The sequence below is a fragment of the Colossoma macropomum genome, unplaced genomic scaffold, assembly GCF_904425465.1.
Source record: "Colossoma macropomum unplaced genomic scaffold, Colossoma_macropomum, whole genome shotgun sequence".
In the NCBI taxonomy this organism is placed as follows: domain Eukaryota; kingdom Metazoa; phylum Chordata; class Actinopteri; order Characiformes; family Serrasalmidae; genus Colossoma; species Colossoma macropomum.
Window position 1 is genome coordinate 34492684 of NW_023494785.1, and position 15994 is coordinate 34508677.

The window sequence follows — 15994 nt, forward strand, 5'->3', positions numbered from 1 at the left end:
TGGAACTAAATATTGTCTTGGAGCAAAAACCAAATTCTGATTATTTTCTAGACGCTAACCCACGCCCCCCCAAAAAGTTCAGTGAAGTTTAAAAGTAAAAGCTAGTGATTGCAAACTAGGGATGTATTATCTGAAGATCGCAAGTGATCCGCAAAAAGAACTTGCTGAAGGATGTGGGTGTACATAGACAAACACATACACATGCCGTGCACTGTGACATATACATTTCACAGTGCATGCATACGCCTACTAATTAATAAATAAATAAATAAATAAATAAAGGATGTTAAAACTTGGCCCTGTCGACAAACAATAAACAACTCATACACAATGCATACATTTCATACTTTTTAAGAAACAGTTATATTATCCAGGCAATATACTACAAACAAGACCACATCTATCTAAAAAATCTGATCAAGCTGAAGGAGGCCTCAGAATCTGCTGTAAGACACTATCAGAGACTTCAGTTAGATTCAAACTCTTTAATATATACATGCAAACCCATATCATTCATACTATGGACAGACACACACTATTTCAGTTTCACAGTTATATTAGAAATGGGTATAAAGTTGATTTAATATAAATTCTTAGTAAGTCTTATGCATATTAATTTGATCATTTAATTATTAATTTAAAATATACCATTTACAAAGCTATGAACATTAAAGCTAATATTTGCATTGCAAAACATTGCTGTACATTACCCAAAAATTTCAAGTAAAACATAGCAGGGCTGTAACAATACACATATTTCAAGGTATAATATGATATTTAATTTTGAGATTTGATTTGATTTTCGTCACGTTATAAATGAAGAGACCATACACTGGTTAAAATAAATGGGAAAGCTCATAACACTTATCATAACATCTGTTTGCAGAGAAAGTCCCATCCCTCATGAAAAAGAACCAATCAGCTTGCTGGTTATGCCACGTGCAGAGAAGGGTCGACGATACTGCGGCATTAGCAGGGAAAGCCCCCTTTCAGTGTTGAGATCTGTGCAAGTGCAGTAGCAAGAACAACCTGAAAAATCATTTGTTTTGTGCGTTATTGAGCCAAATGCTAAAAACTATTTATAAGGTTTTAGAAAGATTTGACTGGTAATTTCAAATATGTTTCTGAAATGATCATTTGGCCTTTAGTTCAGAGTATTTTGGTCTCTCTCCATTCAAAGACAGAGGAGTCTGGTCTTGTATGGCTGGAAATAACTGACCGGCGGCATTGCAAAGATGGCCACCGAGTGAACAGATCTTCCTATAAAGACTCTGTTTTGAATAAACACAATATGGCTGAAAGTATGTAGACAGCAGACCATCACACCTATATGAGCTTGCTCCAAAAACCACAGGCATTAATATGGAGCTATCCCCTCTTCTGCAGCTATAATAGCCTCCACTCTTCTGGGAAGACTTTCCGTAAGATTTTGAAGTCTTGGGAATTTGTGCCCATTCAGTCAAAAAAGCATTTGTGAGGTCAGGAACTGATGTTGGATGAGAAGTGTTAGCTCACATTTGACATTCCAATTCATCTTAAAGGTGTTCAATAGGGTGTACGGTGTAGTGTGTACAGGCCACTGGGGTTCCTCTACACCAAGCTCATCGAACTATGTCTTTATGGACCTTACTTTGTGCGCAGGGGTACAGTCAGGCTGGAACAGAAAAGGGCCTTCCCCAACTACTGCCACAAAGTTTGAAGCATGTTATTGCCGAAAACATCTTTGTATGCTGTAGCAGTAACATTACCCTTCAGTGGGACTAAGGGGCCTTGCCCACACCCTGAAAAACAGCCCAAGATCCTCCTCCACCAAAATTTACTGTTGCATTCCTGTAGGAAGCATCCTCCTGGCATCCACCAAACCGAGCTTTGATCATCGGACTGCCAGAGAGTGAAGAGTGATTTATCACTCCAGAGAACATTTCCACGGCTCCAGAGTCCAGTGGCAGTGTGCTTTGCATCACTCCAGCCGGTGCTTGGCACTGCGCATAGTGATCTTAGGTCTGTGTGCAGCTGCTCCGCCATGGAACCCCATTTTACCCATTTAATGAACCATCATCCCATCACGCAGTTCTTATGCTGATGTTGCTTCCAGAAGCAGTCTGGAACTCTTCAGTGAGTGATGCAACAGAGGATAAGTGTTTTATTTCTTCCTACATGCCACGCGCACTCAGCAGCCCCATTCTGTGAGTTTGCATGGTCTACTGCATCATGACTGATATGTTGTTGCTGCTAGACTCTTCAAATCACAATAATAGCCCTTACAGTTGACCAGGGCAGACATTTCACAATCTGACTTGGCATCCTATGACTGTCATGTTTAAAGTCACTGAGCTCTTTAGTAGGACCCATTCTACTGCCAACATTTGTTTACAGAGACCGCATGGCAATGTGCTTGATTTTAGGAGGGGTGTTCACATACTTTTGCCCGTATAGTGTATGTTTTGGCTTAAAGTGTATGTTGAAATGTCTTGACTCTACTAATTTCTAATATACAACAGATTGGTTTTGCTCAGAAAAATACAAATTTCATTTTAAAACAAAAGATTACAAAGTAGCACATCCTTGGGCAAAAGAGAGATCTTATAAAACTACTGCAGAAAATATACAAAACAAAAATACAAAACAGATAGGATGTACCCAGACTGTACAGTTTTAAAGGCACTGTTTTTTTGCTCCTGTACTGAAATGGTACTCCACGAAAACTAGTTTTGAGATTTTGAAAATGTTTTGATATTGACAACTTTAATGTCCACATTCATTCCTGCAGAGTAAAACAGCCCTTAGCACCCAACATACACACTGCATGCTACTGCAATCCACCAGGATTTTCTCCCACACAATTTCTGAGCAGTTTCACTCCTCAAAAAAAACTAAATTCAAAAAGCTAAATCTCCTGAGTCTATAATAAGCCTAAGGGCTCCAACAAGTTATTTTCCTCTAGATGTTCTCTTATGTGGGCCAAACCCATGAGGCCCTTACAATGCCCTGTATTTATCTAGCCATGGCAGGTATGTGTAAGACGAACAGAGAAAAACAGAGATGAAACAGAGACAGAGGGAGTGACAACACAGAAAGAGGCTGCTACATGTGTGACTGTGCTAGCCTTTGCTTAATCATCATTATCATCATGAGGGTAGATAGATATCAAAATGTTCACTGTCCACTCAGGTCACCAAACCAATGAATCTTGTGGACAAAATGAATTTTTGGCCAGAAAAATACAGATACATTTGCATTCACATTTAGCATTCCTCCATGTCCACTCAATTTTTATTATATCAGTAAAGCCAAAGAGGGAGTTGAAGGGAGCCTCATTTTTCACAACAAAGTAAGTAAATTTGTAGATTTTTACCATTCGATCCTGCTGATCCACCTATTTTTTTTGTCAGGCTTTGGTCAATTGGCCCTGTTACTCTGTTTTTTGGATCGCTGAAGATCACTGTGCTATAACAGCTTTTGTGTTAGAAACTGTGGCTGTGCTTTTGAACATTTGTGTATTGTGTCCAGGCAAAGAATGAACTTAGTGTCTGTCTGCTGTGGAAACTCTTTCATAGTAAAAGCCTGTAGTGGTTTTGTTAATAATAGTGGATATTTGTGAATGTGTGAAAATTGGTCTGGTGGTTTGTTAAAAGTCTCCATGGCAAATGGCCACTCAGGCCACAGGCTCTACATTTTTAGTGGCTAAAATGTTAAATGTTCCGGCCAGGGACATCAGGCCATAGGCACACATTAGCCAACACAGACACTCTCATCATCAGTGACAAGAATTTAAGTCCAGACTCTTGCTCCACACAAAATTCTATCCTCAGATACACACACATGCACAGACCATGGTGTGGTGCCCAAGCTTCCTGTGTTCCTATGTTTACAAGGTATTAGATCATCTGACAGAGAACAAGTTAACTAAAGTTGTCAAATGACTTTCACATACTCTCTTTCCAAACACTACTCTTTCTAGTGCTCTTTCTGGCTGTCTAAATCCTTCGTTCACTTTCTAGCTACGTCTCTTTTTCCGTCACATGAGCATGTGCATCTCAACTTGTTCCATCAACAGTTTAGACCCTCTGCTGTTACTCAGTATGGCAACAAAACAACATGCCTGAAAGGATAGGAGAGGACAGGAGAAAGGGCTAGACCTTTAGAAAAGGTTCATGCTTTTCAACTCTGACGCATAACAGAGACAAGCACCAAGATCCTTTGATATGTATCTGACCACAGACATGTCTACATCTTTAAACCATAAAAGCCAAGGGACCTATAAAAAAAAACTTTGGCTTTAGAAAAAAACACAGGTTAAAACCGTTATTGACAGCTTTATTTATATCTCTTACGCCTGCCTCTCTTCCTAGTACGAGACCATGGATCACTGACTATGCAGAGCAGTTTGTCATGTCATGCCATATGACCAGAGAGAGAGTGAGAGAGGGTAGCGTGAGTGAGAACTTCATGTACAGGGAGGGGCTCAATAGTTAGTCATTGATAGCATCTAGAGCAGAAGTTTTTCCTGCCTGGAGAGGTGAATGTCCTCAGCAAAGATTTGGAACTCCTACAGCGTGGTTTATAACCATGAACGGTATGAGTAAACAACCTCTTGAACACATGGTGTTCTTACACACAAACTCAGAAACATATGTAAAAACCATTTAATAGCTCTCTAGATGACCTCTACACTGGTCAGGCTATGATAATTGGAACAAACATCACTTGGTAGCCAAATCAGAAGATTAAATACACCATCCCGCAGATCTATCACAAAGTTACAGTCAAAAATATAAAGACATGCCCAGCTAGCCACTTTTAAAAAGGTACTAAAGGGTGAAATAAAATAATATTTAGCTTAAAATCTTTTAGTAATAACCCATTTCACCTCTTTGAAAGCTGTGATGCAAGCACATACATTCTTCACAAATGTTAATGGGCATCCATTAGTAATGAAACATCTATTAACAGAAATATTACCTTTTTTTTTAAGCATATGCTTAACCCACCATAATTCGACTACATAACAAGCATGAAAGAGTGAAACCTTTGTTCATATTAAACGAGATCACTCTCATACAGTAGAGGTTGGTGACACTGTTGGGGTGTGCAGGAATGGTGATGGGAAACACAGGAATGGGGACAAAGCTGTCAGGGACAGTTGGGGTGGGGGTACAGCTCCCTAGTCCTTGTCCAAATCAGAACATACTTTCTCTTCCAAGACCAATGCAAAGATTGGTACTGTGGTAAAAATGAAGAACTATTAATCTTTACTGGCTTTATCTAAGAAGTGACAAGAACAAAAAAGTATCATTATTGGTATCCCTATATATTCTTATGATGAAATCACAAAGTTCATCTAAGCCTTTAGGAACTCTTCAGTAGTCAGCAATAACTGTGCTTCATGAGGTATAAATATGATGCCATAAACATCAGTTTGACATACAAAAGTTAGACAAAGGTAAGTAACATTCCGTAGCACTTTATTTATAGTGGTCCTTTGTAGATGATTAATAAACTCTTAAAAGATTATCAGTAACACATCAACAACATATCAGTGAGGTAACAGTAGTGAAGCATCTGAATACACTGAAGTAAATATCTTGTAGATGGACTATTGATACATTACTTACATTAAGTAGATGTATTGTTAATATGTTACTTCCATTATGCAAAACCTAACCTTACCCAACCTTACCCAAACCCTAGCCCTTGCCCTACTCCTAACTCTAACCTTAGCCTCAACCCAAAACCTAACCCTAACCCTCATATGTTTTTGACATGTTACTGAGAGTCTGTTGAGTGTTTGTTTAATCTAAAAGGACCACTCAAAACAAGTGTCACTTTCATTCTCCTGCAATATCAAATCACTATATGCAATTACAAGGAGTACCTGCCAATGTACCGCTGTTGTGTTGGTCCAGGCAGAGGCTTGCCAACAGTTTTGTGTCTAAGTGTGTTTGTGGTAGAGGAGTGTTTGACAGGAAGGAAATAGACCCTCTGAACCACCACCTCCAAAGGGCCACAGAGAGATCCTGATGACCAGGAAGTCTCCACAGCCTCCAGGAGAGACTCAAATGCTCCTCCTGCATCACTTTTGGCTCGTGCACACATCTGGAATGAAAGAAAAAAAAAAAGTTTTGTTTTTTTCCATTTAGACCTATGTAAACTACACTTAATGGAGATTCTACACTGAAAATCCTTTCTAGTCCATAATTCAGTATAACGTGTACAAAAGAAGTCCTTAACATAACAGCTGATGCATCTTAGAAGCAAAATTATTTTTAAGTAATGCAAAAAAGCAAAATTGTTTTTAAGTAATGACTTCTTGCATGAATATTTAGGGATCCTTCCACTCAACATTCATATTACTTAGGTCATGCTGGAAACCTTTCCAGCCTATTGTGGACAAATTTTCTACAAAAAATTGCACATTTGGTTATAGATTCAAGTCAATGTAGGGTGAAGAAAGTTAAACCACATACCTGTTTGCTTGGGCTACATTTCTGAGTGGACTTGAGGTACTTCTCGCTCTGCCATAAGCACCTGATTAAGGGGTAGGGTCTAATCTCCTCTGAAGATGGAACTCTTGGGCAGATAACACTGCTGTCCTGCTTTACCCCTGATAAAACTTTCTGACTGAAATGAGTGTTCAGGATTACGGGATGTTGCTCTCCCTCAACAATCAGATTTTGCCTACAGCAGGAAAGAATTAGACAAAAATTATTACTGCCTGAGGGGGGGGGTGATGAAAAAAGCAATAACTAAATTACAGCTACAGTGAGAGAACCTCAAAAAGGTTCCTTTCAAACAAAAGGACTTTGCAGACTAAGAAAGGTTCTTTCATGTAATTACAATAATCTGTGAGTGAGCGAGTTTGTACGAGAGTGATCACTTGATTTTAATTTTTTTTTTGGATTAAATATGCAATTCTATTCTCAGTAAAGAGAATAAAAATACATAAAAAAAAAGAGAGTAAAGACATTATCATCAGATGGCAGAACATAATCTGCCTCCCTACATGAATGGATTGTATGAACTTTCATCATGACTTTAAGAGAACCATCTAACCCTTAGAAATTCTAATCTTCATTGTCTAAAAAGCACAAGGCGCACATGCCCTCAAACACACGGTAAGGAGTCTTTTAATATCCTCAAGTACCGACTGTAGATCTAGGCCCCTGTATGCTCTGTATGGGAAACAGCAGACAGCATGCTGATAAAGAATGACTAACTGATCAACAAGATGCCTTCTTCCATTCCAGTGAAATGATATAATCCACTGTGAGAAAGCTATGTGGTATACAAACCAGCACAATATTGTGAGCATGCAGACTGTGTGTTCAGGCGATTACAGATATCCATGTGCACAAAGCAAAAAAAATAAATAAATAAAATAAAATTTCCACTGATACTGTTGGATTGTTGACACCTTGGTTGGGGTTTACTTTGAATCATTCAAAAATGTAACCAAAAAGGACAGATGATCAACAAAACATTTTTACATAGCTCATGTACCATCAGAAAAAAAAGCTGTCATTTTGTTCTAATCACTCACAAAGGGAATTCTGTTTAGTATTTATCCCCCATCCTTAAAGGGGGGGGGGTAAACAAATCATTTCCTGCCCACTCTACTACAAGATCAGGCCTGCTCAGCCCTCCCATTGTGACGCACTAGGTCTGATAATGATATGGATACGTCACGACTCCAACAAGCCATGAAACAGAGCTGACTAGAGGCCAGAGGAAGAGAGGTTTTCTTTTCTCTCTGAACCGAATGAACCACTGGCTGAATGGGGAAGCTGGAAAGCAGCCAGCCGAGGCAAGTTTACACAGGAGAGGTGGAGCCCCTCGCCTGCTCAGCGCAAATATGACGACCACGCAATATCACCTCACAAGAAAAGGGAGAGCAAAGTCCAAATAAGCTCTTTTGTCAACTTCTTCAGTTTATTAATTGAACCTTATTAAAAGGGCACATGAAAAATCATTGAGGTGACAAAGATAACTCATGGTTTTAGATAGTAGTATTGTCCTTTTGCAAGAACAGACAAGTAAATAAATTAACTAATACTTAACATGAATACTAACTGTTCCCTCCATCTAAAAGCTGTAGTTTTTGTTCTTAAATCATGTTGACATGTTGTTTGAATTATCAAAAACAATCTATCAATCTATATCTATATAATTTCTCAAAAAATAGGCTTTCATGAGTTAATCATTTTGATTGAAAAAAGGATTCCAGTTTCATTGGACTAAACTGGACTAAAAAAAATAAAACCACAAACATTTATGCGAAAGCAAATGCTTTGAGGGGAATACCAATGGCTGATGTTCATAATTTGGGATACAAAGTGTACTTATTCTGCTCTACTTGAATATCTGGCCTTGAAACAGGAAGTGCTGAAGTAAAGTAAATACAGATTGGCTGATGACGGCAGAGCTTTACTCCACAGGTGAGGGTGTGGCCCAGGTGCCGTGAACAGCAGAGAGATGGTGGAGATCTAGGACAGGGAGTTCTACTCAACGCTGTTATTTCTAAGCCTGTAAAAATGCACAGGATTCAACAACAACAAATTTGAAATGTTAGAGTCAATTACAACCACTTACAATGATATTCAACAGAGTAAAAGTTGATTTTTTTGGCTATGTTAAATGTAAAAATAATAAGAACAACAAAAAAGAGCACTACACTACTGTTCAAATCAAAAGGTCTCAAACTCAAATAACTTGTTCGTCATTATTGTTATTATTCTTGTAATAATATTACTATTACTAATTGTATATATTAGTATATGTTGTAGCATTACTATTTGTATACTATACTAATCACTAGTAGTAGTGGTATAAATATATTGCTATTTTAGTATTAATTTTAGGATAAAACTGCAGGGATTTATTTGATGTTCTAACCTAATATGCAGTATCGACTGTCATATCAAGAATTAATCCATGAAGGCAAATCTAACTATGGGTCTTGCATGCAGGATTCTATTTTTCTATTTTTTTTATTATGCATTAGCCTAAGCCAACTTTATACACTTTATACAGCTTATGTACAGCTTATGTTGCATAACCAGCCACAGTGTCTAGTGGGTAAAGCAAATTTACTCATCAGCTCATCAGCTGTAAATATTTAGCTACAGAAAAAATTATTTGCAGGTCGGATTTAAAGATAAACTGCAAACGTGACAAGTCACATAAAGCAGGGCAGTCCTGGTCTAAAAGGTTCCATTTGTTTCAGTTTTTGAAAAAAATGAATTGGAAATGTTTTTAAAAAATTAAAAAAATAATGTACCAAAAAAATGAACTGGAATTAAATTGTGTTTAAATTGGATGTATACTGCATGGCAAGCTTTCATGATGCACTGATTTGTTTCCTAAAGAATCAGAATCTAATCAAATTGTTGTGAGGTCTGAGATTTGAGATCTACACCCCAAGCTAGGGGTAGGTGATATGGCAAAAATATCATATCACAACATTTAAAAACATTCTCAAAATACCCAATATGTATCACAACACTTCAATGCACTTACATAACGCACTAGTAGTGCCATATTCAAAAACAGCCATCAAAAACTGGGTGCAATTGGAATTGTGACAACACAAGCATCAGAACAACTTTCTCAGCTTGCTTCCTGATCCTGATGTAGGGTGCCAGGGATGCTCAAAAAAAATAAAAGCACCACTAATATTTGGATTAGAACAAAGTGCTTTCACTGGGCAAGGTGATCTGTTTAAGCTAAACAAGTCAAGCCTAAAAATATGAAACGGATTAGTTAACTAATGTAAGTTAGCTAATCAAATCATATATTAAAAGTATTGCAAAAATATACTATTCATAAATCAGCCTTGGCATGCTGGAAGGGCTTGTGTGGTCTAGGAATCTTCAGGCCTAAGTTGTCATGAAGCAGTATGCTCCTGGTAGGGGCTCCCAAGTCGAACAGGTCTGGAGTGCAGAACCAGACTAACATGATCCAAAATCCCTGTGATCAAAGGACACAATATATTGTGTACTCTGCCTGTAGAGGGTTACCGAGACCTGTGGAGATGGGTCTGAAGGCCCGAGGGTAGTGTTCCTTGGCGAGTGCCTGGGAGTAAGGAGAGGTGCTGAGCTGTCAACCGATCACCATCTGGTGGTGAGTTGGATCAGATGACAGGGAAGACTGGCAGTCAGACCTGGTAGGCCCAACTGAACAGTGAGGGTGTGCTGGGAATGACTGGCAGAGGCCCCTGCTTGAAATTATTTTAAATCCCACCTCCAGGAGAACTTCTCATCTAAGATAGGTAGGGGACATGGGGTCCGAATGGAATACCTCCATTGTAAAAGCTGCCAGGTGTAGCTGTGGCCAAAAGCTTGTTGGTGCCTGTCAAGAACCCCCTGGTGGACACCGGTGGTGAGGGAGGCCGTCAAGCTAAAGTGAGAGGCCTTTAGAGACTGGTTTGCCTGGAGGACTCCCAACTCAGCAGACAGGTACCGATAGGCAAAAGAGGCAGCAAGAGCAGCGGTGGCAGAAACAAAATCCAGTAGTTTGGAGAGACCATGGAAAAAGACTTTCCGGATGGCTTCAAGGAGATCCTGGTCAACTGTCCGGTGCCTCAGGAGTGGTCAGAGTACCTTTGCTCAAGCTGTACTCAGCAAGGGAGGAGAAACTCTGACCTCGAATGAGGATATTGTTGGTCGATGGAAGGAGGACTTTGAGGAACTCCTAAACCTGAGAGTCATGCCTCCCTCATGGGAGTCAGGGCTTGAGCCTTCTGGGATGTCAGACTCCTTTTCCATGGCAGGTCACAGAGGTAATTGGCAAGCTCCTCTGTGGCAAGGTACCAACGGTGGATGGGATTCGCCCAGAAATGCTTAAGGCTCTGGATGTTGTGGGGCTGTCACGGCTGACATGCCTCTGCAATGTTTCATGGACCTCAGGAACAATACCCTTGGACTGGCAGACCAGGGTGGTGGTCCCTATTTTACTAGAATACCCCCTCGCTACCTCCTGTTGGAGGTTTACCAGGAAAAGCCAACTGGGGTGAGACCCCAGGCAAGCTTTCATGATGCACTGATTTGTTTCCTAAAGAATCAGAATCTAATCAAATTGTTGTGAGGTCTGAGATTTGAGATCTACACCCCAAGCTAGGGGTAGGTGATATGGCAAAAATATCATATCACAACATTTAAAAACATTCTCAACATACCCAATATGTATCACAACACTTCAATGCACTTACATAACGCACTAGTAGTGCCATATTTAAAAACAGCCATCAAAAACTGGGTGCCCCCTCGCCCCCTCGCTACCTCCTGTTGGAGGTTTACCAGGAAAAGCCAACTGGGGTGAGACCCCAAGGTCGTCCTAGGATCCGCTGGAAGGATTACATCTCCAAGTTGTTTGGGAGCAGCTCAGGATCCCCCAGAATGAGCTGGAGGAAGAGAGGGGAGACAGGGTCTTCTGGGATTATCTGCTTACCCTAATGCTACCACGACCCTAGCTGGATCAAGTGGTTTAAGAAGATTAATGAATGAATGACAGATGAATTATGATAAAGCATGATAAAAGTGGCTAGTGAAAAGCAGAAAAGTTCTTAAAATCTTTAGATTGTTTCACAAGAACCAACTTTAGATGAAATAAACACAAATACATAATCTTCAAAAAGAGTTATGATGTATAAAATGCATGGCATCAGTGTTCCACATTTCTGAGGAAATACTGTAGAGGTCAAAGTTAATGTCAAAGTGACGGACTTTCCAGGATCAGCTGAGCCAAATGGGCTTTCCAGGGTCAGCTACACCTAAAACTAATCAGTCCATACACACACATACACACAGAGCACACTGAAAGCAATATGGCAATAACAGTTGGGCTGCATGTGTTTTCAATTCCTTCCTCTGGCGTCAGTCAGAGCTATTGTGATCTTCTGCTCCTTCACAGAGAAAGAGCAAGAGAAAGAGAGAGAGTGCACAAGAGAGAGAGGAGAGAAAAAAGGATCCAGCTGTGTTTTTCCCCCTGGCTTGCTGGAAATGAGCATAGAGCTGCCAGGAAGAGGAATGCAGATCATTCCCTGGAGCAGAGCAATGACGTGGGAGCAGCGTGGGAGACAGAGTGGGCGTAAATGATAATGGACAGAGGGAGAGAGAATCAGAGGGGAGGGTCCTTGGCTATCAACTGGTCTTGGTAGATATAGTTTTAGCTGAGCATCTTTTCCTCCATAGCTGGAGCCAAGCTCAGCCGGTTTCCTTACATGTTCTCCTACTTTAGGCAGTTCTTCTTATATTTATTCTGTAACTATTACCTTTTTATAATTTTTAAACACAGTCACATGCTAAATAGTAATACCTCTGGTCAAATGACATGTTTTGTTGAACTGCTAAGTAAAAATTAGACAACACATCATCTACAGGAAACAAACTTAAGTGTGGCATTTTTTCCTGCAAATTTAGTGCAAATTTCTATTTATCTAATGAGTTTATTATATTAAAAAAAACAAAAGACAGTACAAAATGCATCAGAAAATTCTATGTTTTTTCCCCCAATATGTTACATTCAGCAAATTAAGAGTAACTGTTCATTACAATGTTAAGGATTGTCTTCTCTAAAGAGAATGTGAACTTATTTTCACCTAAGAAATTAACAAAACATGTAATTTGACCTGAAGCATTCAAACTTTTGCATAAGACGTTATGTGCATACGTTTATGAATAGTTTTTTAGACAAACACAGGCAGTGTCACCACATATACTGCATTCATACATGCATATGTTCATACACGTCGTTAAATTAGAGCACAAGGGGTGAAATGCAACAGAATGTCAAGGTTAAAACCATCACTGACTACTGAATGACACTGAAAACAGAAGGGCAATAAAAAAAAATTCTAATGTTTGAATGATGCATGAACCAAACACTAAATGTATTTATTTCTTTTCATGTTTGGGACTTAGTTTGACAAAAGAGATCTACAGAGGTGTGTGCTTGTGTAGTGTCAAAACACTTTTCACCATGCTTTCACTATTATAAATAACAAAACACTATTCACTGTGCTTTTTGATTCTACAATCCAGTCTATACAGTCTCATGTTACTAGCTTACAAGTTTTTATTTTTTATTATTTATTTTTTTTTTATTTTTACCCGATTTTCTCCCCAATTTAGTCGTCTGCAATTCCACCCGCTAGTTAGGACTCCCCCAATCACACGATGCTATCAACGCTAGGAGGGTGAAGGCTAACACAGGCTTCCTCCGAGACCTGTGAAGCCAACCACCGCTTCTTTTCAAGCTGCCGCTCACGCAACGTCACTGGGCAGCCGAGCGCGCTTGGAGGAAAGCGCCAACCGCCAGATCTGTTACGTCAGCTAACAGACGCCTGTGCTGACTAGCATCGCGTTAAGTGATGGGGGGAGAAGGAGGGCCCATCCTACCCACCCAGAGAGAGCGAGGCCAACTGTGCTCTCTCGGACTCCCGGCTACGGATGGCTGTAGCATCACCAGGGATCGAACTCGCCAACGCTTAGACGGTTGCGCCACTCGGGAGCCCGTACAAGTTTTTATTTTAATTCTAATGTAATCTGTCTCAGACTTTCAGACACTTTTGTTTGTTCAATGTTTAGTAAAAGGTGACAGTGTTGACTGTGACAATGACTGTGTTTACCTGTTAAAAAATACATTCAGCACAAGAGGAGCATCTTACCATGGTGGGTAGACACAGATAGTGTCACCTATAGCTGGTGCCAAGTGAGTGGCTGTATCCTTGCTGAAAAGAGCCACACATGGCTCTTCCTTCTCGTTAGGTCTCTCGCACAACGCAGCCTGCATCCCACAAAGGTCCCGCACGTTCCGCACATGTAGCACTAACACACCTGGTCTTTCCTCTGAAACAGCCCGCACAAAACACAATTAGGGCAGATATGGATGCAACTAAGTTAAAAATTACATATTAAATATTCTTCCAAGCAGAACTAAACTCTGTACTCTTCCAAGCAGAAAAATGCACTAATATCAGTTAAATGAAACAAAATATTTATCCTGCAAATAATAAGTGTGCAGTTCAAAGAAACAGGTGTGATTATGTGGACAGTTTTGTACTAAATTGTGACTATGGACAACTGTACACACATACATATATACACATTATATATATATATATATATATATATATATATATATATATATATATATATATATACACACACACACACACATACACACACACACACATATACACATATACATATATATATATATATATATATATATATATATATATATATATATATATATATATATATATCTCTTGAAACTTCTTTAAGAATTAGGAACTTGTAAGCAATTGGACTCTCGTCCAAGGAAACGCGACAACCAAGGTCTTCCTTTTAATATATTGCGGTTTTAAGAACAATAATGTTCATATAGGGTTCATGCACATTACAACTACTACTTTAATCCGAGTCCCAAAACACTAACTGGACCAAATCCACTTGTGTCCCTTACCATTTGTTTACAGTGATGCTCCTACAAAATTACTTTCCAAATTTTCAAATATCGAGAAGCATATTTTGTGGGGAAAGCATGTTATTATTTAGTTTCCATTTTTGGTATTTCTTTTGCTTTTTTTCATTTATTAGATTTTGACTGGAATGATCTGATCTGACTAGCAATTAGACCAGGAATCCATGTAATCGTTCATGGTCTTGTACTGTCTAGGATCAAAAAGGGTGCCTTGCCATGAGAGGTAAATTCTTCATGCTAATATAATGCTTCAATTATGTTATCTGGCAACAGATATAACCCATGGAGATGCACAGCACTTTTACTTGAGGGTTTAGTTGGCATATAATAGGCTACGAGTTTGAATAAAATCTCTCTTAGACAACTCTCAGAAAGTTTTATAGACCAAACTTCAGCTTACGTTTAGATTCTCAGCTTTGAGTTTGAGATTGTTATTTGTGTGGGGGAAAAAGCTACACAATACCTGTTGATATATGTTTATCTTTGCACTTAATAGTACCACTCTTTTCCACTCATGCATTTAGGGCCTTTTCTTAATTTTCCACCATCAACTGCCAGTTGAGAGTTAACATCTGCACCTAGCACTCACAGATACATGCACACACACACGCACAGGCACACACACACACAAACATAGCACCTAAAGGCCAGCTGAGTACAAGAACACAGAAAATCGTTATACCATGGAAAATGAAAATGAAAGAGTTTACATGCATATGCCTGTGTGTGCAACTTCCTGTCACTACTAAAGGATAAGCCTGCTGATAGCAGTACACAGTGTGCAACCAGGCAAAAGACAGGTTACATCTCCTAACTATGGCTGGTCAAAAAACAAGCCTCTACCTGCATCTTTGCAATATGACCAAAAATGAATATTAAGATGGAGTAACAGCATACAAATGTAAAAGAAAGTAAAGAAAGAAACTCCAAAAAGTGGCTTGACCCTCAAAAACTAAAAGAACTAAAACCATTAAGTAGCACTTAGTCATACCTAAAAACTGGTAATCATCAATAGCGTGAGCAGGCTGAATGTGGGAATGAGTGATTAAGTAAGACAGATAGGCTTATCACAGAGGACGGATAGCATAGACATAACCTAAATGTCTTGCTTTCATCAAGCAATGTTTGAGTTGATTCGCATTTACTAATAACTTTAACTCCAATGGTATCTTAAATCCACTTATACTTTAAATCCACTGCTACCTCAAATTAATTGCTACCTTAAATCCACTGCCACTTTAAAATGTACTGGTATCTTAAATTTCCTGTTACCTTATATATACACACACACACACACACACACACACACACACACACCCCTACCTTAAATCCACTGCACCCTTAAATCCAATGCCTCCTTAAATCCCATGCCTCCCTAAATCCAATATTTTTGCTGTTATTGCTGTGCATTTGGCTGTAAAGCATGTGAGTCTGTGTGTACCGTGTATGGAGTGTCTGTGTGAGAGATGTGCATTGTGACATCACCTGTGGCAGTTAGTTTGAATGTTCTGTA

General features: G+C 39.2%; 1 protein-coding gene across 4 annotated transcripts in view; it reads right to left on the minus strand.

Moving 5' to 3' along the window:
• The window catches only part of spidr (scaffold protein involved in DNA repair), a 56468-nt gene that overhangs the window by 18321 nt on the left and 22153 nt on the right, over positions 1-15994 (minus strand). For all 4 annotated transcript variants that reach the window (XM_036592108.1, XM_036592125.1, XM_036592117.1 and 1 more), the window contains 3 exons: positions 13664-13844; positions 6468-6678; positions 5876-6096 (listed from right to left, as the gene is read on the minus strand). In XM_036592108.1, the coding sequence (XP_036448001.1) occupies positions 5876-6096; positions 6468-6678; positions 13664-13844 (613 nt within the window). The remainder of the gene's footprint in view (positions 1-5875; positions 6097-6467; positions 6679-13663; positions 13845-15994) is intronic.